This window comes from Canis aureus, chromosome 1 (assembly GCF_053574225.1).
Source record: "Canis aureus isolate CA01 chromosome 1, VMU_Caureus_v.1.0, whole genome shotgun sequence".
Lineage (NCBI taxonomy): Eukaryota > Metazoa > Chordata > Mammalia > Carnivora > Canidae > Canis > Canis aureus.
The window spans coordinates 81,953,372-81,980,926 of NC_135611.1; the positions used below are offsets into that span (position 1 = coordinate 81,953,372).

General features: G+C 35.4%; 1 protein-coding gene across 5 annotated transcripts in view; it reads right to left on the reverse strand.

Moving 5' to 3' along the window:
- VPS13A (vacuolar protein sorting 13 homolog A) overlaps positions 1-27,555 on the reverse strand; it is a 234,742-nt gene that overhangs the window by 83,558 nt on the left and 123,629 nt on the right. For all 5 annotated transcript variants that reach the window (XM_077906342.1, XM_077906335.1, XM_077906373.1 and 2 more), the window contains 11 exons: positions 22,777-22,924; positions 19,735-19,885; positions 15,852-15,979; positions 15,384-15,553; positions 14,621-14,838; positions 13,692-13,924; positions 5,399-5,491; positions 4,312-4,665; positions 3,372-3,473; positions 1,951-2,109; positions 1,524-1,779 (listed from right to left, as the gene is read on the reverse strand). In XM_077906342.1, the coding sequence (XP_077762468.1) occupies positions 1,524-1,779; positions 1,951-2,109; positions 3,372-3,473; positions 4,312-4,665; positions 5,399-5,491; positions 13,692-13,924; positions 14,621-14,838; positions 15,384-15,553; positions 15,852-15,979; positions 19,735-19,885; positions 22,777-22,924 (2,012 nt within the window). The remainder of the gene's footprint in view (positions 1-1,523; positions 1,780-1,950; positions 2,110-3,371; positions 3,474-4,311; positions 4,666-5,398; positions 5,492-13,691; positions 13,925-14,620; positions 14,839-15,383; positions 15,554-15,851; positions 15,980-19,734; positions 19,886-22,776; positions 22,925-27,555) is intronic.

Genomic DNA, 27,555 nt, shown 5'->3' on the forward strand with positions numbered 1-27,555 from the left:
ACTAATGTTTTCTAATGACTAACAAGAGAAATTATTATAAGAACATTGATCTTTGGTTGGCTGTCATAATAACCAGAGCCTAATATCTATAGACAGTTACTGGCAATTACCAAAAAATTGTAAATTTTCAGTTTTTCATTATTCCAACAACCTGTGATACCTTATGATATCTAAGACTTGATTAAACAAAATTTTATATACATTTATTTAATATACATATTACATTTTACTGGGAGTATGAATTACTTATTTCCATATACCCCACACTTAACTCCGTAAAAATGTTAGTTCAAAAACAAGTGACGTAAAACTGAGAACAATTCACTGACAATGCTGGGACACTGGAAACCTACCCATGGCTCAGCAACATTTCCTGACAAAGCAAAAGCACTATCAGTTTTAGTACTTCTCCCCTATGTCTATTTAATCTTTCAGATTCTCTCCTTTCTTCCTAATTATTTAATTGTCAGGGTATGAGAAAGGGGTGTGGATGAGGCTTTGGGATTAGGTAACTTCATAATGAATAAATATTATGACATTTAAGAATTTTTTACTTTCATTTCTGATAAAAACGAAAGACTTCTGAGAATTAGAACAAAGAACCACCTTCCACCTCAACACGCAGAAAATAAATACCATTTAAAACCCAACACCATTACAGTGAGCCATTTTCATAATTCAAACTATTTTGAATTCATTCAGCTGTAAAACTAGTGGAATATTACTGAATTAAAACAGCAAATAGCTAGAGTCTGTAAAAGTTGAATAAGGACAGGATCAAATCTTTTTTGATGAACACCAAGGTTCCTTCCACAGTTTGGCTATTGTGGACATTGCTGCTATAAACATCGGGGTGCAGGTCGAAAGATGAATGGATAAAGAAGATGTGGTTTATGTATACAATGGAATATTACTCAGCCATTATAAACGACAAATACCCACCATTTGCTTCCACATGGATGGAACTGGAGGGTATTATGCTGAGTGAAATAAGTCAATCGGAGAAGGACAAACATTATATGGTCTCATTCATTTGGGGAATATAAAAAATAGTGAAAGGGAATAAAGGGGAAAGGAGAAAAATAAGTGGGAAATATCAGAAAGGGAGACAGAACATGAAAGACTCCTAACTCTGGGAAACGAACTAGGGGTGGTAGAAGGGGAGGTGGGCAGGGAATGGGGGTGACTGGGTAACGGGCACTGAGGTGGGCACTTGACGGGATGAGCACTGGGTGTTATTCTATATGTTGGCAAATTGAACACCAATAAAAAATAAATTTATAAAAAAAAATATTTTTCCTCCTAAAAAAACAAAGTGGTGAGTTCCATACCCTGGATAACACAGTGGATAAAGTCACATTTTGGAATACAAATACACAGTGACAATAAGCAAATGAAAAAGCAAAATTCCTGACTTACTTGGAAGGAGATTTAAAAACCCGTAAGATACCACAACATATGAGTAAAATGCTATGTAAAAATGTAACATAATTAAAGTCCCAGGAAGACAATTTATTACTTACTAAGAAGAATGAAGAAGAGTTTACTGCTTAGGCTGGTCATTGCATTGAAATGATCATTGTCTTTAGTTCCCACGTAGTCCATACTTAAACTCTCCTCATTTTTCAATACGTATGATTTTGCCAATGGGAGGTTGAGTACACTAAAAGAATCACTTGGTGAAACAGAGACAGTAAGTCCAAGAGAATTCAAAATCATAAATGGCGCTAGATCCCGTATAAAGGCAGTTGAGGTTCCAGTGGCAGCTTCTGTAAATGCCTAATAAGGAAGAGTTATTGTAAATAAAATGAAATGTGAAAAACTAAATGACATGCAGAACACTAATGGTTGTATGACAACTAAGTTAATAAAAAGCTTTTAATTCAATGAAAAAAAGGGTTAGCTCAGACTAGTACACCAACACTTAAGGTTTCAAAATTCTCTTCTTACCTTGACTAAATTATTCAACATTACAAGGCCACATTTGGATAATGTAATGTTTAGTTGGTCTTTTGAATGGAAACTGATAACGGTTTTATATTCTGGCACTTTGTAATTTTCTTCTTCAGTATCTGACTCAACAATGGCCTTTTTTGTTTTCTTTTTCATCTAAAATGACAAATTATAGAAATATAAGGAAAATTTGTTTCTGGGAACACATTACTCATTTTGCAAAGAAAAAAACTAATTAGACAAATCTCAATAATAACATTAGAGACAACAGTAAGTTTTATCAGTTCCACAGCCTTACTAGAATTGCTTGGATATCTACCAACTAAGGTCACACAGGACAGGAGCAATATTAGAGAAAAAATACTTCTCTCCTCAGTGATACTAAAATAGCTAGTACAATTCAAAAGGAAAAATAAACCCTAAAATTACTAAATATATGTGGCATCTGAATAAAGATTAAAAGCACATACTTCATAGCTTATGGACATTCAGAACAAGAAAAACCATTTGGCTTATTGGTTATGGGATAAATAAAGATTAGAAATCCAGAGACTTATTATTAGTCCAACAACAGTTGCAGAACAGTACCATTAGAACCTACAACTCCTGAGAATCAATACCATGTAAGAATTTTTTTTTAGGATTCATAGATCCACTGCCCACATATATTCTGACCTTAAAAACACCAAAGAAGTTCCTTTATCCATTACTTTATCTGAAATATGTACGAAATAAACATAGTAATCTAATACCAAAAGTTGGACACGCTAGTCACCTTTGTTGCTATATTAACTGGCTTTCAACCACTGATAATTTGTCTGCAGGTGATTGAACCATTATTTAAGAGGAGATAAGTTAGCAATTCTTCAGTTCCCTGCTTTGAAACACAATTTCATCCATTTAAAGGTCCTGATTCTTATAATTACATAAATTTACAATATATCTGAAAAACCAGTAATAGTGTACTTCCTTCGAAGAACAAAGGGGGAAAAAAAAAAAAAGAACAAAGGAAATGCAGGGTAGAAAACAACCTACAAGATGCTAGAGGCATTTAACAGGGCAGGTCTGAGTGGGGACTCCTCAGAGTCCCTCCTTCCACTTCAGGGAAGGCTCTTAAGCTTTGAGTCTCAGCTCCTTCACAGGTTAAAATGGAGTTTAAAACCTCTGACTTCAAAACGGTTCAAGCAAAAGTACATTATTTAGAACAGTGTCTGGAACACAATAAGTGTTAACACGATTGTTTGTTAGTAGCAGAGGAGACACTGGCCTTGGGTCTGAAAATCACATTCGCAGGTCAAACAGTGAAGCATGAGGCAAGGCTCCCAATGAGAAAACTTGAACTTTGTTGTTATTAAACTGTTTTCTGTGGTGTGGACATTCTAAGTTTTTGAAAAGCAATTTTCAGACTCCAAATATACCTTGATTCCAAGATTCCATGGTCTAAAATCCTCAGTCTGATCAATTTCTAAGGGTTCAAGCAAAGGCTCCCATACACCGAACATTTCATTGTAATAATGCACCTATAGAGAGAAATTTTGAAATAAGACATTCTTATACTTTCTAAAATGATCTTCCCTGCTGTTTCCCACCACTATTCCTTTTGGCTTTGCTATTTCTTTATATGAAAACTGTTCTCCATGCCTTTACTTAGCTTCTTATACACATTCTCTCAGCACTTACCTCACCTGACTAACCTCACTGTCTAGTCTTCACAATTTAATCCAGATAAAACTCTCTTTTAAGTATCTCTCCTTGACCTCCAGACTGGGCTAAATATCAAAAACTGTGTCCATTTATCATGTGTTATTGATACATTCATTGTCTTATTCATGAGAGACAGAGAGAGAGAGAGAGGCAGAGACAAAGGCAGAGGGAAAAGCCGGCCCCATGCAGGGAGCCTGACTTGGGACCCAATCCCGGTCTCCAGAAGCAGGCCCTGGGCCAAAGGCCGCGCTAAACCGCTGAGCCACCTGGTCTGCCTGAGGCATATCCTTCTAATTCTTTCTATTACTTACTCTTTTAGAAGAGATTTGAAAATAATCTAGTATCCTTTTAAAGGAAAAAAGATATTCAATTCTTAACAATAAGAATTCTTAATCTAATCCACACTATTAATATATCACGTTTAAGTTAATAAAAACCAATTGAAATATCCAAGTTAAGTTTATATTACAATAAAATAATGTACACATAAAAACCATACCAAGGGCATAAATTTGTACACTTTCTTCCAAAAGAACTGTGAGCCAACATCATATTTAAAATAAGCTTAATTAAAATATCTACATAAGATTTCAAAAATACTCCACATGTAGCATTATTTGTTATAGAATCTGGAAAAAAATTACATATGCTTACTTCTAGTTCAAGCTGACAGTAGAGATTTATCAAGGAACTCCAGTTTTTGCCTTCCCCTGAAAAACGTGACTTTGCCAGCAGCATAGGCACTGTTCTATGACCAATTCCAGCCTCAAGAACTATAAAGATAGAATCAATGTTCATTCTTATGATCTCTCCTTTAAGTATCAATTCAGTTGTGGGAGCTTTGTTTTCAACTTCATTTGGTTCTTCAAGAAACCACATTTTTAAATTCTTTGTATCCTTCTTCTCCCATAAATATGCTGTAGAAGTAGTTTCCTGTGGGATGGTGTCCTTGGATGTATAAAGTGCTGATGTTATGGTAATCACAGTATTTATGATGACTGGTGAAACCTAGGGAAAAATTTAAACTAATAAAAAATCTACCCACACCACTTTAAAAAATTAGGTACCTCAAAAAATATTAAATATACTTGAAGGATCATGAAAATAATATTAAACTATCAATATCATGAAATAGTAGATATAATTTATTGCCTACAAAATTTTATAACCAATTTCAAATTTTTTTAAAAGATTTATTTTTGAGAGAGAGAGAGAGCAAGTGCGTGCACATGCCCATGTGCACAGGCTGGGGAAAGGGCAGAGGGAGAGGAAGAAAGAGAATCTGGAACAGCACCCCAGCTAATTGTAGAGTCTGATTGCGGGATTCAATCCCAACCCCAACATCATGATCTGAGCCGAAATGAAGAGTCAAATGTTCAACCAGCTGAATGACCCAGGTGCCCCTAACTAACTTCAATTTTTAAAGTATTTATCTGATCTTATAGATATTAGACTGATTTAGTAGAAGTTCAACTATGTATACCATAAGAATATTAGATGTTAACTATAGAAGAAGTCAAACACTAATAATAAAATATACATCATTCATTATAAAATGTATATTAATACATTGTAAAACAATAAATACATTGCCACATAAAATATTTTCAAAAACACAGATGCTGTTTTTTGCTTATTTAACAATTAAAAGACTTGATATAATAATTGCCTATTTCTAGGTTTTACTACTTTTTAAAAAGGTGCACCAAAGATATGAAAAACTGACTACATATTAACTTACCTTTAGTGTGAGGGATTTTACTGATATATCCATCACTTGTGGATCTGTACGTACTTGAGTAGCTTGATAGAACAAATCACAGGGCTGCAAAACCTAGGAGAAAAAAATTCAATACCACCAAATTAACCTTGTTTTAAAATAGTTTTATTTAAAGACATTCCTAGTAATAGCTAACTATATATGAAGTATATAAGTTAAAGTAACTTTTTAAAAACACAAGTGACTCAAAACCAGTTATCTTTTACACTTATGATTTATAATAGAAAGCATTAACAATAGTAACAACATTAATAAAACAGTAAGTCAAAGGATATCTTTATTTTTATTTTTTTAAAAGATTTTATTTATTTATTCATGAGAGACAGAGAAAGAGGCAGAGACACAGGCAGAGGGAGAAGCAGGCCCCATGCAGGGAGCCCGACGTGGGACTTGATCCCAGGTCTCCAGGATCGCACCCTGGGCTGAAGGCGGTGCTAAACCACTGAGCCACCTGGGCTGCCCAAAAGAATATCTTTAAATATGCAAAACCCCATAAAACTTATGTATTTTATTTTACTTAAAATTATAATAAAAATCTTTTCCATTATAAAATTGAAACAAAATAACTTATACAGGAACAGCTACAAATGAGGAAAAATTATAAAAATATTAGGTTTATAAAATAACTTAGTATAATCATAAATTGATTAAATGTTCTCTAATTATGGAAGAATTCTGCCCTCTAACACCAAAAGACTCCTGTTTCTCTCAAATGCAAAATGTATTCACTCACCTCCTAAGGTTGCTAATAGCCTCATCCCATTATAGCCCAAAGTCTAAAATTTCATCATCTAAATCTGTTAACTCATCATATATGGATCTCATCTTTATCTCTCACCAAAATCCAAAATCTTATCTATCTCTTATCAGCTCAAGGTCTAAAATGTAAATCCGGTGTAAGTACCTTGGTGTAATATATTAAGTATAGCTACTAGGGCACAATTTCCCTTTTATAGATCTGTGAAAGGGAAAGGAGTTATCTGCTCCCATCCTCCCAAAAGAAAATGGTGGGGCAGACATAGGTTAACAATTACAGATATTCCAGTTAAATGGGGAAAATCAAAGGTAAAAATAAGTCACTAGCCCAAAGTAATCTGAAATCCAGCCAAGTAAATGAGTTTCTTGATAAAGTTTCAAAGCCTAGGAACAATTCTCTGTGGCTCTCCCCTCTACCTTTTGAATCATCCTTCCTTTTCTAGAAAAGGTAGCATAAATTTGCAACCAAGTGGTTTTATCATCCTGCTTCCTGCCAGGAGAAATCTGGGGGTTTCAAAGAGTCTCTCTTCATTTTGTACTCCCTGCCCCTGTCAGTCCATGCTGGCAGTGTTTCTGCCGAAACCATTTTCTCAAGAACCTTGAGGGACTTCTATAAATTTTACTCCATTAGACAAAAGCAACATCCACTGATCTTTGTGAGATAATCATGGTCTCCTGAGACAGCTAAAGGGTGATACCTTTATGATTCCTAGACACCCTCTGTGTGAAACATGTAAATCTCTTGAAAGGACTCTCTTGTGTGTCTGAACACCATTTTTTTGGCCTAAGATTTAGCAAAAGTTTATACCATCACACAGTCTTTTCTCTATGCTACACTTTTGGCAACCATTTTTGACTTTTAGCATCTTCTGCTATTTGGAATGCTAAGAAATATCAAAATCATAAGTTCTGGTCGTCTGGTTCTTTAACTATTCTTTCTCAATTCATTTCTCTCCTCTAGCATTTTACTATACACAATAAGAAACTAGGCAACATCTTCGAATCAGGCAGCTTAGAAATCTTCTTAGGTATATATCCATGTTTGTCACTCAAGAGTTCTGCTTTCCAGACAACTGTAAAACACAGTTTGCAAAGCTCCTTGTCACTGTGTTTCCAGCCATCCCTTTAGCTTCCAATAACACAACCTTCACCTTCTTTGTAGGTCCTCTTGGCAGCATCACCAATGATCATATTTCTACCAAGAGTCTGTTCAACACAAATGAGGCTTTATCATTCTCCATAAAATTCCTCCAGATTCTGTATATTGCCCAGTTCCAAAGCTGCTCTCAACATTCTGAATAAATGGTTACCACAGCATCTTACTACTGGTACAAACATCTGTTATTAGGGAAAGATCTTTTCCCAAGCTCCTCCAGGTTGTCAAATTCATTTCTTTGCGGCCCAAAGACTAAGATCTCCATTTGCTTGCTAGCTGTTGGCCAGAGATTATTTCTATTCCTACTGGTCATTCACAGGTTCTTGTCATGTAGTCTTTTCCTCAGTTTACTCCTTCAAGGTCAGCAGAAAAGCATGGTTGTGGGGTTTCACCATTTTAAAAATTAGGTTAGGCCCACCCAGAATCTCTCTTTGGTTAACTCAAAGTTAACTAATTAGTGACTTAATTATATTTATTGATCCTGTACACGTTCACGATAAGACTACTGGGCACATGCAGCAGGAAATAGAAATCTTGTACTCCTTTTAGAATTCGCCTATACTGACAATGAAGAATTAGGAAAAAAGAGATCCAAACCCATTCCTGAATGAAATCACACTAAAATCTACCATTATTCTAATAACATCAGCAAGATCAACTGGTACATAACTTAAAAATTCAGTAAATTATTTCTTTAAACTTCCAGGACAAGAAATTATAACCACTTTACAATACATGAGTCAAGATTTTCATCATAAGATTTGTGTTCTCTCTTCATCTTATAGAAGACAAAACCAAATACTATTATAATTACATATAAAAGCTTCTTTATAGGGGATCCCTGGGTGGCTCAGCGGTTTAGCACCTGCCTTTGGCCCAGGGCATGATCCTGGCGTCCTGGGATCGAGTCCCACATCGGGCTCCCTGCATGGAGCCTGCTTCTCCCTCTGCCTGTGTCTCTGCCTCTCTCTCTCTCTCTCTCTCTCCCTCATGAATGAACAAATCCTTTAGGGCAGCCCAGGTGGCTCAGCGGTTTAGCGCCGCCTTCAGCCCAGGACGTGATCCTGGAGGCCCGGGATCGAGTCCCGCATCGGGCTCCCTGTATTCAAGAGGAGCCAGCTTCTCCCTCTGCCTGTGTCTCTGCCTCTCTCTCTCCGTGTCTCTCATGAATAAATACATAAAAACATTAAAAAAATAAAAAAATAAAATCTTTTAAAAAATTAATTAAAGTTTCTCTATAACTTGGAAACTTTTTTAAATAGTCCCTTCCCAAAATAAATATGAAGGTATATGTTGATCCTTACCCAATTCCTTTATTTTCAAATCTAGTTATTGAAGATTAAAAATGCAGCTAGTCATTAACAGTAAATGTGTTTATGACAAAACTACATTAAAGTTGTCAGTGACACAATCCATACAGGTCAATTTAATGATGTAAAGACATTTTTTTTTAAGATTTTACTTATTTATTTGTTAGAGACAGAGAGAGAGAGAGGAGAGATGCAGGCTCAATGCAGGGAGCCTGATGTGGGACTCGATCCCAGGACTCCAGGATCACGCCCTGAGCTAAAGGCAGACACTCAACTGCTGAGCCACCCAGGTGTCCCCATAAAAACATTTAAAATGGAACTATTTTCTTAGTATATTATATGTCTCCAACTATAGCCATTGTGATTTCAATGCTATTTCTGTCATTTTTTTCCTCCTTACTCTCTCACCTAAGTGTTCCCAGTCTTATGTGATTTTCACTACCGATGCATTCCTTCCCCAATGCTACTACTTCCCCTTCAAAGAAGCAGTTTTAGGCTACATACATCTTCAGAAACCTACAAGGGTTCCCTATAAATTCCCTACTTTACAAACACTACCTTGATGGTGGGAAGGACTGCCCTAAGTTGAAGACGACTGAATAACAAAAACGACAAGGAAAAAGGCAGAGTATATGAGGTAGAGGTGCTGGTACACAAGCAGATGTGGAGTGGGAACCTGTGCTCTCTGGAACCCAGGTTCTCTGCATATGCTATCCTTTCATCCTGAAACACACTCCTGTTGACTCTCCTGTGGAAGTTTAAATAGCTAATACCTACTTACCTTTCAGGTATCAGCATAAATGTCATTTCTACTGAGAATCCTCCCTCAGCTACTCTTCCAGGAGTTATACAGTCTTCTATTATAGAATAAAGTACTTTTTAACAAAATATAGAAGAAATTAAAATAGTCTCCAATTTAGGATATTTCAGCCATAAATGTAAGGCTCATAGGCTATAGGAAAAACTATTAATGTATTTTATTGTAAAAATAGTAAAAAATATTATACTTCTTTCAATAGATGTTAGTAAGCACTCATTAAAATTCCACATTTATTCATGATTAAGATTCTTCCAAAATTAGATATGGAAAATTTTTCAACATACTAAAGTTTTCTACATAAATTCACAAGCAAATATTAAAATCACACTAATATCACCTAACTTAACAACAGGAATAGAGTGAGGATGAATTATTATCATCATTCAAGAAACATACACTGTTACTATTGCTGGTGATTTTTAGAAAATCTAACATCATTTAAAATATTATTACAGGTAACAAGTCTAGGAAAATTATAGAGTAAGATAAATTCATTTTAAAAGCTGACAGCTCAGACACAAAAAAGAATGGAATCTTCCCAGTTGCAACATCACGGATGCAGTTACAAAGTATTAATGTTAAGTGAAATAAGTTGGTCAGAGAACTACAAATACCATATGATTTCACTCATATGTGAAATTTAAGAAACAAAACAGATGAACATATGAGAAGAAAAAGAAGAGGCAAACGAAGAAACAGACTCTTAACTACAGAGAATAAACTAATGGTTACTGGAGAGGAGGTAGGTGATGGGGATTAAGAAGCATCTGTGATGAGCATGAGTTGTATGGAAGTGTTGAATCACTATATTGACACTTGAAACAATATTACATTATAAGTTAACTAACTGGAATTTGAATTTTAAAAAGCTGACAGCTATTAGGATATAAAATAAATTCAATTAACTGGATCATCATTTAGCTTTTATTAGGATTTAGGAATCTATTCAAAAATTATTATAAAACCTAATGGATGGGGGATTCCCGGGTGGCTTAGTGGTTTAGCGCCTGCCTCTGGCCCAAGGCATGATCCTGGAGTCCTGGGATTGAGTCCCGCCATCGAGCTCCTGGCATGGAGCCTGCTTCTCCCTCTGGCTGTATCTCTGCCTCTCTCTCTCTCTATGTCTATCATGAATAAATAAATAAATCTTAAAAAAAAAACCTTAATGGATGAAATAAGGTCAGACAAATATAAATTTATACTCTACAGGAAGCAAAGATGAGAACATCCCATATGTTAAAATGGGTAGAAAAATTTGGTGTCATATATCCTTTGAAAATTAAGTAAATTTTGTTTTAAAAAATGAATGTATACATTTTACATACATTTTTACAAGTTTCATGAAGTTCTACTAAGCATCCATTGACCCCAGTTAATATTATGAAATTTTGTTTCTTGTTAATATAAAATGACTACAGCATCAATTAAAGTTCCACTAACTACAACTTATCAAAATGTATGTGGCCAAAAATGCAGGTTGGCTATAAATACACTTCTCAAAGTTCCCTATAATTATAGAAGTTTCCCTTAACACATGGTTACCCAGTGGAAGATCTCCTTTTCTAGACTTCTATTTCCATCTGAGCAGGAAGCAACTTGTAGCACAGTAATAATCCATCTACAAGCTGAAAGTCATTTAAAAAGTCTGCTTCACAATATAAGCAAGCTACCAAAGCAACCTTGCGAAGTCCAGAAGGGGAAAAAAGAAGGAGCAGAGAAATTCTCTCAAAATGTGTAAGTGATTCACCTTTTAGTTTTTTGTCAAATTCTTCAGCTTTATACTAAGCAGAAGGCTATTGCTAAGTAGAGTGGAATGGTCCACAGAATTGGACTAAAAAGAAAAAATCAATTTCTTTGAACAAGTAGATTAAGTTGTATCCTAGGAACTGCCCAACAAGATGGGTAGTTAAACTATGCTTTAGCTCCTTTTTTGGGGGGTATGTCTTATTACAGCAGCCTAATTAGCACAGAATTTCATACCTTATAGTTGGCACACTGTAAAAAGTCAAAATATCTGACTGATTTAGCAACTGAAATGGACATGGGATATTCAAAATGAGAGAGGATGTCAAACTACCTCCATTTTAACCTCTATCTGTACTTTCTAAATGATTAAGTTTTTCCATGCATCTTATTTCTTAACTCAGGCAAAAGACCCTGGGGCAAAGCATCCCCTCAAGCAGGAAGAAATACCGTGAGCCTGCAAGATCCCATGTGACTGACCCCAAGACAATGATTGACCTGACCTTTACCCCCCTCCCTCACCTCTGTCCCACATTTTCCTTATATAAACCTAGAAACATTTTCTGCATTTTGGAGACAGTCTTTGAGATACTGTTCCACTGTCCCACTGTCTTCCCAGTGTCGGCCTCACTGAAATAAATAAATTCCTTTCTTATTTCAGCACCACCCATGTCTCTGCCTTTGGATTTTGCAAGCAGCCAGTAACTGAGTGCTATCTGTTTGGGACTCCAAAGCCAGGTGCTCTTGGACACCTGCACTCTGGCTACAAAAATACAAAGCTGATGACTTTAACAGTGCCTCAGCAAAATATTTGGTAAAACTACTACTGGTGATACTTAGGAAGGCAGACAATGTACTTTTAAAAAAGCCTAAAACTTCCATCAGACAGATTTGGAATATTCAGAATGTTGCTATGTGTTAGTTCCCTCATTCTGCTGTTTGCAAAGCCCTAGAAGAGGAAGGAAAATATTGAGGAGACTCAGGCTCTAAAGAGGAACCTCAGCAAGAAATAAGACTGCAGCTCCTTGATTTTTTTGATAAAATCAAACATGGTAACTAGCCTGTGGCAAAAACAACAAATATTAGAGTACAGATAGTGACTGTCCCCCTCAACAAATCCTATAATCCAAATAGCCTTTACTGAATCAGGATGAAGGCAGAATTGGTAGAAATATAGAGATTAGTAAATAAAGAGTTTTCTAGAATAAATGAATGAATGCATTCTTTGGTTACAGTTGCTTACACCCAGAACTACCTAGATGTAAACTAAATGTTCAAGGAATGAAGAACTGCCAGAGAAACCATTATCAGCCATGCAAAACCTGTTTTTAATTCAACTATTAGAGCAATCTCCAAGTAACCAACTCAGTAGAAAGTAAGCTGTGAAAACAGTGCAGTTCCCAAAAAAAGACAATAGCCACTTCAGATGTGTCTACAGTAAATAATGGTTAAAAAAAAATCTTTTAGAGGGGAAGGCCAGGGCCATCTGAGAAAATGACAATGATCTTCCATGGGAGTGAAAATGGAAGACTCCAATATAGCATATCCCAGAAACTTGACTCCATGCAAGAGTTCCAAGTTTTCACATTTCTGCTCAGAAGGATATGACAATCATTATGGATAAGTGACCACAAAGCACTCCCTACTTTTCTGAATGGGTTTTTAAATTGCAATTATCCTGTCCTTATACCACCATTATATAGTAGTTTTGTGTATGGTGACTGACTGCTGAAATGCCATAGCTTGTCTCTTAGATCATCAAAAAGAAGAACTCACAGCAGCCTGAACAAAGAAAACTACCATCTAAAGATCCTGGATTTGGAGATCATATCGTCTGAGGAAGAGATGGATATGTTCCATGGGTGAGAAAAAGACAAATACGAATTATTTGTGTGGACAAAGGAAGAAACCTCTGAGTGGACCAATAGAGCAAGGACCTCTAATTGTCACCTGACATCTCCTCTTCTACAGAAATAAAAGTTTTATCTGAGCATAAAGTAGCTCAGAAAAAAAGACCACATTCCCCAACCCTTTTTGAAGATTAAGTGTGGTCATACTGCTAAACTCAAGCTGTTAAAAAGAAAAACATAACTGAACAAAAATGTCAAGATGGGAGAAAAAAATGTTTTAATTATAAAACTGAAACAACAAAGCAAACAACTGGTAGAAACTCTCAAAGGCCTAAGAGCAGTGAAGAGCTTATACGTGGTCAGAAAGCGAAGGTGAGGTCTTTGAGAAGTGAAATCAACACCTTAGGCTATTCCCCAAAATACATACAACACTGAGGAGCAACTGAAGAAAGAAAGAGTTTCAAAGCTGGTGTAATAATAATCTAGACTAGGCTCTCTGAGAAGAAAGAAAGGTATTTTACAGAGAAAGGCTGGAGAGTATGTAGGTAATTTTCTAAAGTGGTATATAATAAATACAAAAGAGTTTACAATTAAGCCGATAATGAAAGAGTAAACTCACAGTAGTGATTTTGCCTTTTCTCTTGACTGGAAGAAATGGGCAGGCTCTCACTTGAAGATCTTTAATGGCAGCAGTCATTGTATTATTCTCAAGGTCACCTTTCCAACAAATTTCACACTGTGTTGTAATGACTAAGGCAGGAGCATCACTTCTTGTCATATCAGCCACAAACACAATTTCAGGATTTTTAATAATAATATTCATTTCCCACTTTACTGATTCTTGTACAGGTACTAACCAGAAACAAAAACAAGTTCACATTTTAAAATATGTATAAATCTTTGTGATACATATTATTTATGCATAATTATTTATGAGAAAATGTTTTTGCATTCCAAGTAAAAAAATAAAAGATTCTTAGATCCCAAAGAAATCTACTGAAATTCTCCTAGTGTAAGTGTTCAAGATGCTATAGTCTTCAGAACATCTTAAAATGTGAGGGAAAAAGTCTTTAATGGCAAACTGGAAACTAACCCAATTTCCAACTATCAACTTGATACTACTACTGCTATGCCACAATGAACGAAATACGTAAAAGATAGTGGAGAGCTACAAAAATAACCAAAAAAATAATAAAATAAAAAATAAAAGAGTACCTTAAGTTAAAATACTATTTTTAATTATGAAAAGTAATGGTTGGTTCATTATTCTGTTTTTTCAAAAAAAATATTTTGACTTGCTGCCTTTAGGGAAGTATATTTGCTGATTATAAATCTCATAATTTTGGAATCCAATATACATTTATATCTTGAAAAACACGCAAACTACACATCCTGGAAAGCACATTTAAGTTTTCCTCTTACCTCTAAAAAATAAAGATTTTAATTTAGTAAGTCACTTAACCTCATCATCTAGATAGATCATCAATGGTCAGTGCAATTATAGCACTTCAGTAATAGATATATGAAATATTTTAGCTAATAACTCACCTTCTTCCTTAGCAGTCCATGTTTGAACACTGGTTTCTACAGCAGTGCCTGTGGTGTAGGCCTCAAGAAAGACATTTGCAACTGTCAGCAGAAATTCCACACTTGCACAAATATACGTTTCTTGAAGGACTAAATCAGCCACCCAACCATCTCTGACTCTCCTATACTTTACATCCATCATGTCCTTTTTGTCAAAACCAACTGTCAGTCCTATCATTCTGAAAAACATAATAATATTTCCTATGAGAATCTTAAAAGTAACCAAACACACCAATGAAAGTCAAAAGACCTCTTATCCATTGTACTAATATAGCAAACCAGCATTCTGAAGTTATTTCTCCTAGAAGGATCACAAAGTACTCAAAATAACAGACTTAGGAATTTCTAGAGCAAAACTTTTATAAACTAGGAAGTACATCTATAAGAAATTAGAACTTATAATGTCTACATATTTGACTTCTTTTCATGTTTTCCCATTACAACTTGCAAAGATCAAGAATAACTTAGATAATAGAAATTAATTTTAAAAACCAATCTCACTGCACTGATTATTTCTATTTAACCAATCCATCAACTATCCAGTAAAAACAGCACATAACTGAACCAGGACATTTGAAATGGTTGATGGAGAACCATGACTCCATTAAATTGAAACTCTGAAGATCTTAGGATGCACCCAGAAAATAAACATGCAACTCTGGGAATATGTTTTTTTAAAGATATTATCAACCCTTTCTCAAGTAAAAAGTAAGAACACTATTACCTAGGAGTTGCCTTCTTGACATGAGGCCTTTTATCATCTAAAATACAATTTTTTAATGAGAAGGAAGAAAATGTTGAGTCATCTGTATACATTTTTGCAGTGCTTATGATATTCTCCAACTTAAATTCAGCAAGTTTCAGAGAAGGATCACGAACATCTGTAAAGGAAGTCTGTGGAAGAGGAAATCAATACAAATTATATACAAAAACAAAGTCTAACACATTTTAAGAGATGAACTACCACACTTTCTATCTCCATAGGGCTCACTAATGAAAGGCCAAAAAAAATAATTTAAAGGGTTATTTTTTCCATCATTGCCTATAGGAAAGATAGCATCTTAAAAGTGTAGTGGTTCAATGTATTTCGTTGTTAAAATGAAATGATCAATAACATTTTTCAGAGGAAAAGATATTCTAAAATACATATGAAATATTAACAATTGGTGAAAAATTATTTTGTCCTCCCTACCTTTTCAAGACCTGGACTATACAGTACCATGGTGAGATAGTCCGTTCTGAAGCTCATATTCAGTGTTGTCTTAACTTGAGAGGCCTGTGAATGTACTTCTACCACAGCAGCGGTCACTACAGTTGTTCCTTGGAAAGTTAAAAGTTATTAGATAAAGTCAAGAAAGGTAGAAGTCATTAAAATAGGTTTGAAATAGGTTTAACAGAATTCTAAAATATGTAGTATGATGTTATTCAAGAAAATAAGAGGAATTTCAGATGTTGAACTCAGTAACTGCTGGCTTAGACTTTTTTCTGTGATAACTTGAGAATAATAATTAAATGCTTGGTGCTTCCATTTCCATTTTTGTAAAATGAGAATAATAGAACTAACCTTAATAACTAAGGGTTTGTTTAGGGGATTAAGTACTACCTGACACATAGTTTCATATTCAAATTTTACTTCAAAAAAAACCAAACAAAATATTTTAGATGATATTTTTAAAAACTGTTTCACTGAAAAGCAGGATCCAAAATTCATTTTTGCTTTAAAATCATCTGGTGGGAAGCAATGAAATGCCAGGACACCTGCACCCCGATGTTTATAGCAGCAATGTCCACAATAGCCAAACTGTGGAAGGAGCCTCGGTGTCCATCGAAAGATGAATGGATAAAGAAGACTTTGTTTATGTATACAATGGAGTATTACTCAGCCACTAGAAACGACAAATACCCACCATTTGCTTCCACGTGGATGGAACTGGAGGATATTATGCTGAGTGAAATAAGTCAATCGGAGAAGGACAAACATTATATGGTCTCATTCATTTGGGGAATATAAAAAATAGTGAAGGGGAATAAAGGGGAAAGGAGAAAAAATGAGTGGGAAATATCAGAAAGGGAGACAGAACATGAGAGACTCCTAACTCTGGGAAACAAACTAGGGTGGCTAGAAGGGAAGGTGGGCGATGGGTGGGGGTGACTGGGTGACGGGCACTGATGGGGGCACTTGATTGGATGAGCACTGGGTGTTATTCTAGATGTTGGCAAATTGAACACCAATAAAAAAATAAATTTATATATATATATATATATAAATATATATATATATATATATATATATATATATATATATAAATAAAGTCCAAATTGGATGCACATGAAAAAAAATAAAATAAAAAAAATAAAATCATCTGGTGGGATGGGGAAGAAAATGCAGAGTTAAAGCTGTGATAAAGGCAGCCACATGATACCAATTGTTGAAACTGTGTTGATGGGTACATTTGGGTTCATTACCTTATTCCTTCCCTTTTGGTGTATATATGCCTATTTCAAGAAAATTGTTAAAACAGTAATATACTTAAATGTCTATTTTTTTGTTTCCATTCAGACATTATTTATACTATACACTCCCCATTAAGTCCTTACCACTTTCTCTACCCTATCTTCCTATTTTCCAGGTTTGATCAGTTATGTTCTTCATCTCTATGTTAACATGGTTAATAATATTTACATTCTTATTTACAGTAAATATTCCATGTGTTAACTATAACTATGTGATAATTTTCAATGAAGAGAATTAACAGTTTATTATGTAACACTTTCTCTGCTGCTACATCACTAGTAGCATCTCTCAAAAAAGAAGAATCTCTTCTAACAGTGGCTCAAAATTGTACAAAACTTAATCCACTTTACCTCTAGGCTAGACTATGTAGTAGAGATGTCTCCCTCCTTAGGAACCAAAAACATGTCCTCCTTTCTATATCACTTATGTAATGTAGTTAATCAACTCATTCTACATATTTTATGACATTTATGCTATTTTTCTTTTTAAAGGCATTCTTCTACTTTTTAAAATTTTCTTAAGGCATTCTGACTTCCTCTGTAATAAAACCAAGGACTGTCTAGCCCAGTAAAACCTAATTTTGGGATCCCTTTTCAGTGCACTCCTGACTACTAAGGAGTACCCACTGTTTTTTAGATCTCATGTTTTCCTTTTTCCTGGATTCCTTATTTGTTTTGCTAGATTACATTTTCAAACTAATTGCTTTAGGAGTATGGAAGAAGTAAATTTTGAGTCATTAGAAATGTGAGTTACTGTGTTTTCACATTTTATGGTTTGAATAAAATAGAATTCTAACTTCAAAATCATTTTCCTTAGAAATTTGACTATAGGGAAGCCCGGGTGGCTCAGCGGTTTAGCGCCATCTTCAGCCCAGAGCGTGATCCTGGAGACCTGGGACTGAGTCCCACGACAGGCTCCCTGCATGGAGCTGCTTCTCCCTCTGCCTGTCTCTTTGCCTCTCTCTCTCTCTCACTGTGGCTCCCATGAATAAATAAATAAAATCTTAAAAAAAAAAAAAAAGAAAAAGAAATTTGACTATAGTTCTCCATTGTCTCTTGTCATCCATCTACCCCATTCCATCCAGTTCTGTTCATGATAATCTGATTCTAATCACTTTTTCCAAGACCCTAATAATCTGATTTTGCTCTGAAACTAAAAATCTGACCTTTGTTGTTCTGACATTTCATGAAAATGTGTTTGCACAATCTTTGTTTATTAAATCTCCTTGAAACATGTTAGATTTTTTTATATCATAGAATTTCAATATTTATTTAGCTCTAGAGATTTTCTTCTATTATTTCTTTGAAAGATTCTTCCATTTCCTTCTTTCTCCTAAGATACTTATTATTCTGGATTTTGCAACTTTTGAAGGTCTAAATTCTTAAGTTGTATCTCATTTTATATCCCTGTGGCTTATTTTTCCACTATATCATGGGAAATTACATCAACTATATATTCCAACTCAGCACCTACATTTTGACCTCATGTTTACTGCATTTGTTCTGTTTCAAAATTTCACCAATCATATTTTTGGGTTCCAAGAACTCTTTATCTTGAAAGAGTGGAAGGTAGTGATGGTAGGATTCAGTTTTTATATTCTCAAAATCCTCTGATTATGGATGAGATAATGTTTGTTTTATGTTTGTTTATATTCTTTTGTTACTTCATTTCTATTTCACTCAGAAAACAGTATTCTGTTATCCTGGTTTCTTTTATGCTTAGGTTCTCACTATTTTCTTAACCTGGCCATGAATATTTTATCAGTAAAAGACTGAGTGATTATTCTACCCAATAAAGATCAAGTTTCCTATAACGTAATAATGTAGGGTTGTTTTTGTGTTAGGATTCTCCCTGACTAGAAAAAGGTGTGTGTTATCTCAGGGGTTTGCAAGAGTAGGTCTGGTGGACTAATAGGTTTCATTTTGAGGTAAGTAGATTTGAGGATCCCTAAAATGTCAGAATGAGAGCTCTATTCTTGCAAAGCACAATCATCCCAGCAGCCCTAAATGAGCCAATTCTATGTGCTGGTGCTGAACTTAGAACCCAGTCAGGTTCCACACAAGCACATTAAATCCAATATTAGATGCAACCACTTTCTGAGTTACAGTTTCCTCTGCCTTGTTCTATCCATCTATCTTCCAGCTACTTGTTGAAATTCATCATTTACTAATGATCATTCCTTCTTGACATCCTTAATATTTTGATATTCCCAATTTAGTATAAAATATTCCATCTGTGATATATGTTGTACTAGGCATTAGGGAGAAGAGGAGGATGGGGAGAAAAACTGTGAATAAGAACATATAGGGTAGTTGGGGTAACAAGAATATGAAGGAATTTTGTCACAACAAAACCAGGAATTTTAATTCAAAGGGAAAAAAAAATCAACAGGAAGTCTAGTAATAGACCATTTAGAGATACCTAGATAGGATTAGCTACTTAAAAAATATCTTTAAATCTTATTTTCTGAAAACTCAAACTAGAGAATGGAAAGGATGGAGGAAGAAAGGTGGGGATTGGAAATGGGGATGGCATGGCTAATCTGAGGTCAAGAACATACCTTCTAAATGGTGTGAAGCATTAGTAACTCCACTATTAACACTACTCTGATCTTTTACTCCTCCAGGTGAGGCACCATCACCTTCTTCGTACCATATATTGCCATGTAATGTTTTAAAAATAGTTGTTAAATCTTCTTGACTAAGAATGAACTGTGAAAATAAAAATTTAGTTAACATTAACATTACTACTATGTAGTTAAAAATTCTCTTATATTGAAAAGCAAGTGTTTCATTTCAGACCTCTACAAACTAATTTTTTAATGCATTAGATATTTCTACTAATAGATTACTCAGTTTCCTCAATGACCATGTGATCCTTAGTAGTGAAATACAGGTACTAAATGTCAATACCAATGAAACTATGAATGGTAAGTTTTCTTATGAATAGATCAATTAACCTAATAACTAAAAACCTTTAAAATGAACTTTCATCTTTAATTATCTAGCTACTTTGCATTTTTTTTGGCTACTAAGCACTTCAATTTACAAATACAAATTACTTAAAAATAATGATTTGCCTCATGAAAAATAGTTCACAATGTGTTTTACATGAGTTATTATTTCATTTGAACCTCATAAATGTTCTAGGTATATATAGAATATAGATATATATAGGATATAAAGCATATATCCTGGGAAGCCTAGATGGCTCAACTGTTAAGCATCTGCCTTCAGCTCTGGTCATGATCTCGAGGTCCTGGGATCAAGCCCCATGTCAAGCTCTTTGCTCAGCAGGGGAGTCTGCTTCCCCTCTCCCTCTGCCACTCTCCCTGCTTGTGTGCTTTCTCTTTCTCAAATAAATAAATATTTAATAATAACAATAATAATAAAGAATACATCCTGATTGTATAAGAATCTGAGACTTAAATGGTTAAATATCATACTTAAATCTACCTCAAAACCCCAGGTGTTGCAAATTTAGCCTAAAAATCATCAACATAAGAACTGTATCGAAAGCTGTGATGGTTAATTCTATGTCACCTTGACTAGGTCGTAGGATCTACATATTTGGTTCAATATTATTCAAGATGTTACATAATATGATATGTATCTAGAATATATACATAATGCACGAACCATCTACAAATGCCCAGCTGCCTTCTGGGGCAGACCAACTAGGATGAAATTGGGTCTTCATGATCCATCCAAGTAGTTAACAGCTGTTGCAGCCCACCTCAGGACCCACATATATGACCCTTCCTGATCTCATCCTCAGTGTCAAGGAGAGGCTAAAATGGAGTCATCAAGAAGTTAGTCTACTGTATTCAGACCAAGTGTATAAACAAACACACACAAATATACCCATTCTATTGACTAGGTTTCTCTTGGGAACTATAATACAATATCAATCATGTAAAACATGAAAAACAAATACCCCATGAATTTTAAACTGATAATGTTTAATCACCTCAAGAAAATAATTTTAATCCCACAAAATTTAAGTTTTATTTATACCAGTATTCCTTTGACTATATTTCTAAGATGATATATAATCTAGTGTTTTCTTAAGATTCAGTCCATGTATATCCTATTCATGCTACTTATACTGTGCCTTTTGTCTTTTCACTTATTCATGACATTAACCTTTTATTATATATCTGGTACTGCAAAATAGTATGTTCATTTAGTTCATTTAAATTAACAACCACACCTAAACCATGTCTTTTAATTAGTACATGTATACTGATGCCCCCCAAATATCAATATGAATCATCACTCTTCCCTCTTACCAACAGCTTGGTCCAGGAAGTTGCAAGAAATATGAGGATCCCAGGACTGTTGGTCTATGGCTCTTACATGTCAGGACAGGCTATCTTGCTACTCCCAAATGTCTGACAAGTCAGAAATCACAAGCTGTAGCACTTAGTCTAGATGCTTTAGAGTAACTGATTCCAGCCTCTCCCTGATCCAAGAGGGGTCAAATATGTGGATCCACGTCCGTATCTGCAGACTATTCAGGTGGATCAGGATAGGAGAAGACCCAATTTCATCTGCCCTGGAAGGCAGTCAGCCTTTTATAGATCATCTGCAACATCACCTCAACATTCTACATGCATTCTTCCTGGAGAAATAAAATCTTAAGAAAAGGAAGAAAATGCCTTCCATTTATAAGTTAAGGAGTCTAATATGATCTTATACAACAAGAACAGATTTTCAGTTGAGATGATCATGTTTAAATTCTAAATATATTTCTGAATTAAAAATCTGAAACCTTTAAAAATGATGGTTTTCTCTTTTTAAATACAATTTCTAAGGGGAAATAGAAAAGAAACTGGGGGTGGGAGGAAGGAAGAGGATTTGTTAAGCAGGCTTTTTAAAGTAACCTGTTGTCACTTCAGCAAAGCATATGATACAGTTTTGACTTCCACGCAGTCAAGGGGGCAGATGGGAACTTGTGGATAAGTACATTAGAAATCTGTGAAGCAGTATCAACTAATAGGGAGGTAACGTTATGTGTAAGGAACTAACCCATTTACCATTTTAATCATCAAACTCTTCTACTTCTAGGAACTTCTCTAGGTTATTTCACATGTTGTCATGGCTTTAAATACTATGCAGATGCTGAGGACTTTTACATTATTATTTCTAACTTAGATCTCTCCACTAAGTTCTAATTTAATATATCCAACTGACTAATTAATATTTGTTTCCTGTATGGAATTTACCACAATTTATAACTATTTTAATTGCATGCCTATGTACCTTTTTATAGCCTAACAATCATGCCTCTAGATCACCATGACTGCTAGCCCTTGCATTAGACTAGTTAGGTTTCATGAAGCCAGAGATAATACCATGGTTTCTTTGCCAATGTCTCTCCATATATAGCACAGGACCTAACGCAGAGTAGCCATTCAAACATTTGATCAATGGAGAATATTCAATGAATTCTAACTTAATATTGTTACTATTTCTTTTTTATTGTTACTATTTCAATTTTGAAAAGCTGAGCAATATGTAACATCTACACCAAAATATCTTAGGTTCCCAAGCAATATTTTTAACTAAAAACAGAAATCAACAAGCATCCAAAAAGTTACCTCCATGGGCTTTAACTGAGCATTTACGTTAAAACAAGGAACTTCCTGGTACCACTCCCAAGATAAATTCCGCTCAACAATCACCTCAAGATTTAATGGCAGTAGCAGATCTAGTACTTTCTGGTATGTATCATTAATAAATTGAGTCCTATAAGTAGAAAGAAAATTGTTTTGTTTCATATATACATAAAGTAAAAAACAATTTTTAATTTATCATTCTATACACAAATAATAAAAATCAGTAATTTGTGTATGAAAAGAAAAATAAAATCTACCCAGCTTCCCAAGTCAAAATGAGAGATATTCCATCCCACTGTGAATTTAGGTCACTTTCTCTGAGCACAAGTGTTCCATATTGTAGAGAAATCAATCTTTAGAATAAGATTATGCAGTGTGTTAAAAAGTACCAAAAATATATAATTTGGATAGTAAACCCTTAAAATGAGGACTATCTCCATATAACTGGTATATATACATTATAGAAGACCTCATTACAAAAATAACTTAAGTCACTCGCTTAGATATGGAGAATACCAATATATCCCCTTACCTTGATAACAAAGCTATACCATATACAATTTCTAGTTCTGTGGATGAAAAAAAAAGTTGAATATGGGAGATTTTATCAAGTTGAACATATTTGTTAAGTTGAACAATATTTGCCTTTCCAAATATTTGTAAGGGTAGGACTGACACTCAGGAATGATGAAAGCAGTAATAGGTTACTGAATCCCTTTCAAGTGACAACGTGACCACAGAAGCCTCTCACTGTTCATTCAAGTAACAACATCAAAGTGGTACTCCTTAATAATGTACTTAGATTTTAACTGGCAGCAAATTCCAAATCCTTCCATTAGGGTATGAAGCTATGACTACAGAATTTTAGATTCACTTACTCAAGTGAAGAGAAATACGGGAATCATCAGGGATCTCTCAGAATGCCTAGCATTGTACCATTTTGTGAATTAACTACAGAGTAACACTATACTCTTTATGCATGCGTGCTTGCAATCTCCACTTAATGGGAATAAGTTAGGAAATTTAAAAGGCCTGTAGAGAATATTTCAAATGCAGTTTTATGTTTAAAATTATTTTTAATTTTTTTACATTTCAGTATAATTAACATACAGTGTTATTATCAGTTTCAAGTGTACAATACAGTTATTGAACAATTCAATACATTACTCAATGTTCATCACAATAGGTGCATTTTTAATCCCTTTCACCTATTTTCCCCATCTACCCACACACCTCTCTGGCAAACATCAGTTTGCTCTCTATAGTTATGAGTCTTTTTAGTTTGTTCATTTGTTCCTTAAACACATGGGTGAAACCCTATGTCTTTTGCTGAATGACTTATTTCATTAGCATTATACCCTCTAGACTCACCCAATTTGTTGCAAAAGCCAAGATCTCAATATTTACTTACACACACACATACACACCGCTTGTTTATTCATCTATCGATGGACACTTGAGCTGCTTCCATAATTTGGCTATTATAAATAATGCTGCAATAAACATAGGAGTGCATGTGGATACAGTTTCAAATTTGTTTTTCATATTATTTGGGTAAGTATCCAGTAGTGAAATTATTGGGTCATATGGTAATTCCATTTTTAATTTTTGGATGCACCTCCATACTGTTTCACAGTGGCTGTACCACTTTGCATTCCTACCAGCAGTGCACAAGGGTTCCATTTTCTCCACATCCTCACCAACACTTGTTGCTTCTTGTGTTTTTGATTCTAGCCATTCTGACAGGTCTGAAGTGATATCTCAGTGGAGTTTTGATTTTCATTTCCCTGATAATGAGAGATGTTGGGCATCTTTTCATGTGTCTGTTGGCCATCTGTATGTCTTCTTTGGAGAAATGTCTGTCATCTCTTCAGCCAATTTTTAAAACTGGGTTTGTGTGTGTTGTTTAACTTCTTTATAGATTTTGAATAACAACCCCTTACCAGATAGATCATTTGCAAATATCTCTTCCCATTCACTGGCTGTCTTTTTGCTTTGTTGGTTACTTACTTTCCTGGGGTGAAGATTTTTATTTTGCTGTAGTTCCAATAGTTTGTTTATTTTTGCTTTTGTTTCCCTTGTATGTAACTGTTTTTTCTTCTCTTGCTGTTTTTTAAGATTCTATCACTACTCTTTCCCCACTTTAATTACTATGAGGTCCTGGTGTGGACCTTCTTAGGCTGATTTTGCTGGGGGTTCTCTGGATGCTTCCTGGAACTGGATTTCTGCCTCCTTCCCCAGGTTCAGGAAGGTTTCAGCTATTATTCCTTCAAATTTTCTGCCACCTTTTCCCTCTTCCTCTTCTGAGATCCCGAAGATGTGAATGTCACTACACTTCGTGGTGTTGCTGAGTACCCTTAAATTACTTTCTTTTTTTTTTTTTTTATTATCCTTTTCTCTTTCTCTCTGGTTGCTTGACTGCTTTCCATTGCTCTGTCCTCCAAGTTGCTGGTCTATATATCATCTTTCTGCTTCCTCTAGTCTATTTATTCTCTCTCACGTATTTTAAACTTTAGTTTGAGTTATTAATTTCTGATTGATCCTGTTTTCTTTGTTGACGGTCTCACTGAAGTCCTCCCTCTTTTCTTAAGTCCAATGAGTATCTTTATGATCATTACTTTAAATCCTCTGTCAGGCATATTATCTCCATTTTGTTTAGCTCTCTTTCTATAACTTTGTCCCCTTCTTTCACTTGGGACACTTTCTCCATCTTCTCATTGTCTAACTCTTTATCTATTTCCATGTGTTAAGAAAATCAGCTATACATCCTGCTCTTATAAGTAGTGGCCTTATGAAGAAGTCCTGTAGTATGCTGCAGTGCAATGTCTCCTGTACACCAGAAAGCAGTGCTTCAGGAGCACCTTCTATGTGGTATGTACACCATACTATGTCTGAGCTGAATTTGCCTTTAGTCCAATTTCCTGAGATGGCTCTCTTTCCCTGTTTGGGGAGAGTTTGGTTCCTGTGTTATTAGTGGTCCAGTCTGGGCTGCCCTAGGTCAGACCAAGTGTTTGCCAAGGCAGCGGTAGCAACGAACTACAGGGGCCTCCCCCTGTGTTGTCCCCATGCAGCTTTTTTAATGGGTAGGGCTGCAATCCGACCAGATGTCTGCCCCTGGCCTACAGCTGAGGCCCTAGGTGAACTGGTGTGTGTGGTTATTTCCCCTCACCCTGTTGTAGGAGTCATTTTGGAATGGTTTTGGCCCCTTATCAAGCTGCTTGCACACTGCCAGGTCTGTGCCACCTATTTGGATGTATTCCTACGAAGGGTATGTTGGAGGGAGCAGGTCGTCTGGAGAATGCAGGGGCAGAGTATATGGTGCATGCAAGATAAGGTCTTCGCTGGTCTGCTACAGGAGGGGAACCTCCACTCAACCAGGAAAACTGCATAGCCATGATGGCTGGAGTGGGTCCGCAGAGTATGCAGTAACAGGGCGCATAATTAGCAAGCTGGTGGAAAGTGTCTGAGCTGTGCTGGTTCCCACTAGTGTCCGTGTATATAGGCTGTGGCACAGAGAAGGGTAATGGCGACGGTCAGCCTCTTTGTTCTTGCAGAAGACTCACAAAGACCCACTATTCCTTCTGCACATGTTCTGATATTAGTAAATAAATCTTCTTCCTGTATACCCTAGACATTTTACAAACTGTTGCTTCTGTGCTTTATCTCAAGGGGGCTGTTTGCTGTGCTATCTCTTTGATGGTGGGTACTCAGTTTCCCATTGTGCTCCAACTTTCCTCCCAGAGGTGAGCCCGCTGACTTTTAAAGTTCCAGATATTAAGCCACACTGATTTTAAGAACTTGCTAAGTTATGCCGCTGTGATTTTCAAAGCCAAATGTTATTAAGATTCATTGTCTTAGTGAGGTCCCCCATGCCTGGGATGGGATCTGTATCTCTCTCTTCTCCATGCTCATAGGTGTCCCTCCCACCTATGGACGGACAGTCCTGAGGGTCAGTTTGGCTCCCTACTGTGTCTCTGCCTTCCTATTCTCTTCGATGTGGTCTCTTCTCTACATTTAGCTGTGGACAGTCTCCTCTGCCAGTGTTCAGGTCATTTTCCGGGTTATTTATACTGACTGTGGGTGTTATCTAGATTTATCCATTAGAGGAGGTGAGCCTGGGATCTTCCTATTCTGCCATTTTCTCTAGAAATTCCTCATGTACAATTTTAATAACTGCAATATTAAATGACTATATCATAAGTCATTTTGTCAACCTTCTGTTAAAAAGTTATGTTGTTTTTAATTCTTCATTATAATAAAAACTTGGATTTTATCTTTCTATGTATCTTTGAGTAAATTTCTTCCTCTGGACAAACTGCAAGAAACATGAATTGTTGTGTCAAAAGACTGCTTCCTTAAAAAACTTCTCCTTACCAGTACTACCCAGTATCTCAGGTAGATACCTTTCCTATGCAATCTCACATTCTATTTAACATACTGTAGTTTATTGTCAAGTTTCCATTAGAATAAAAGGTTCATGAAAGAAGGGACTATGTTTATTTTATTCTAGCTTTATTGCCAGTCTTTCATTTAGATAACTGCAATATGTTGTGTGCCGTACAATTATTTGCTAAAATAAAAAGGCAGAGTGTCACTTAGCCTGACATCTCAGTTGGGAACATAGGCTTTGGTAGATCAACATTTCTCATGATTATATACATCTTATAGAAGTAACTGTAAAAATGTCATGAGTATTGATTTGGGGGTTACAAACAGGTTTTAGTGAGTGGGCAAATTCACGAAGATGGAATCTGTGTATAA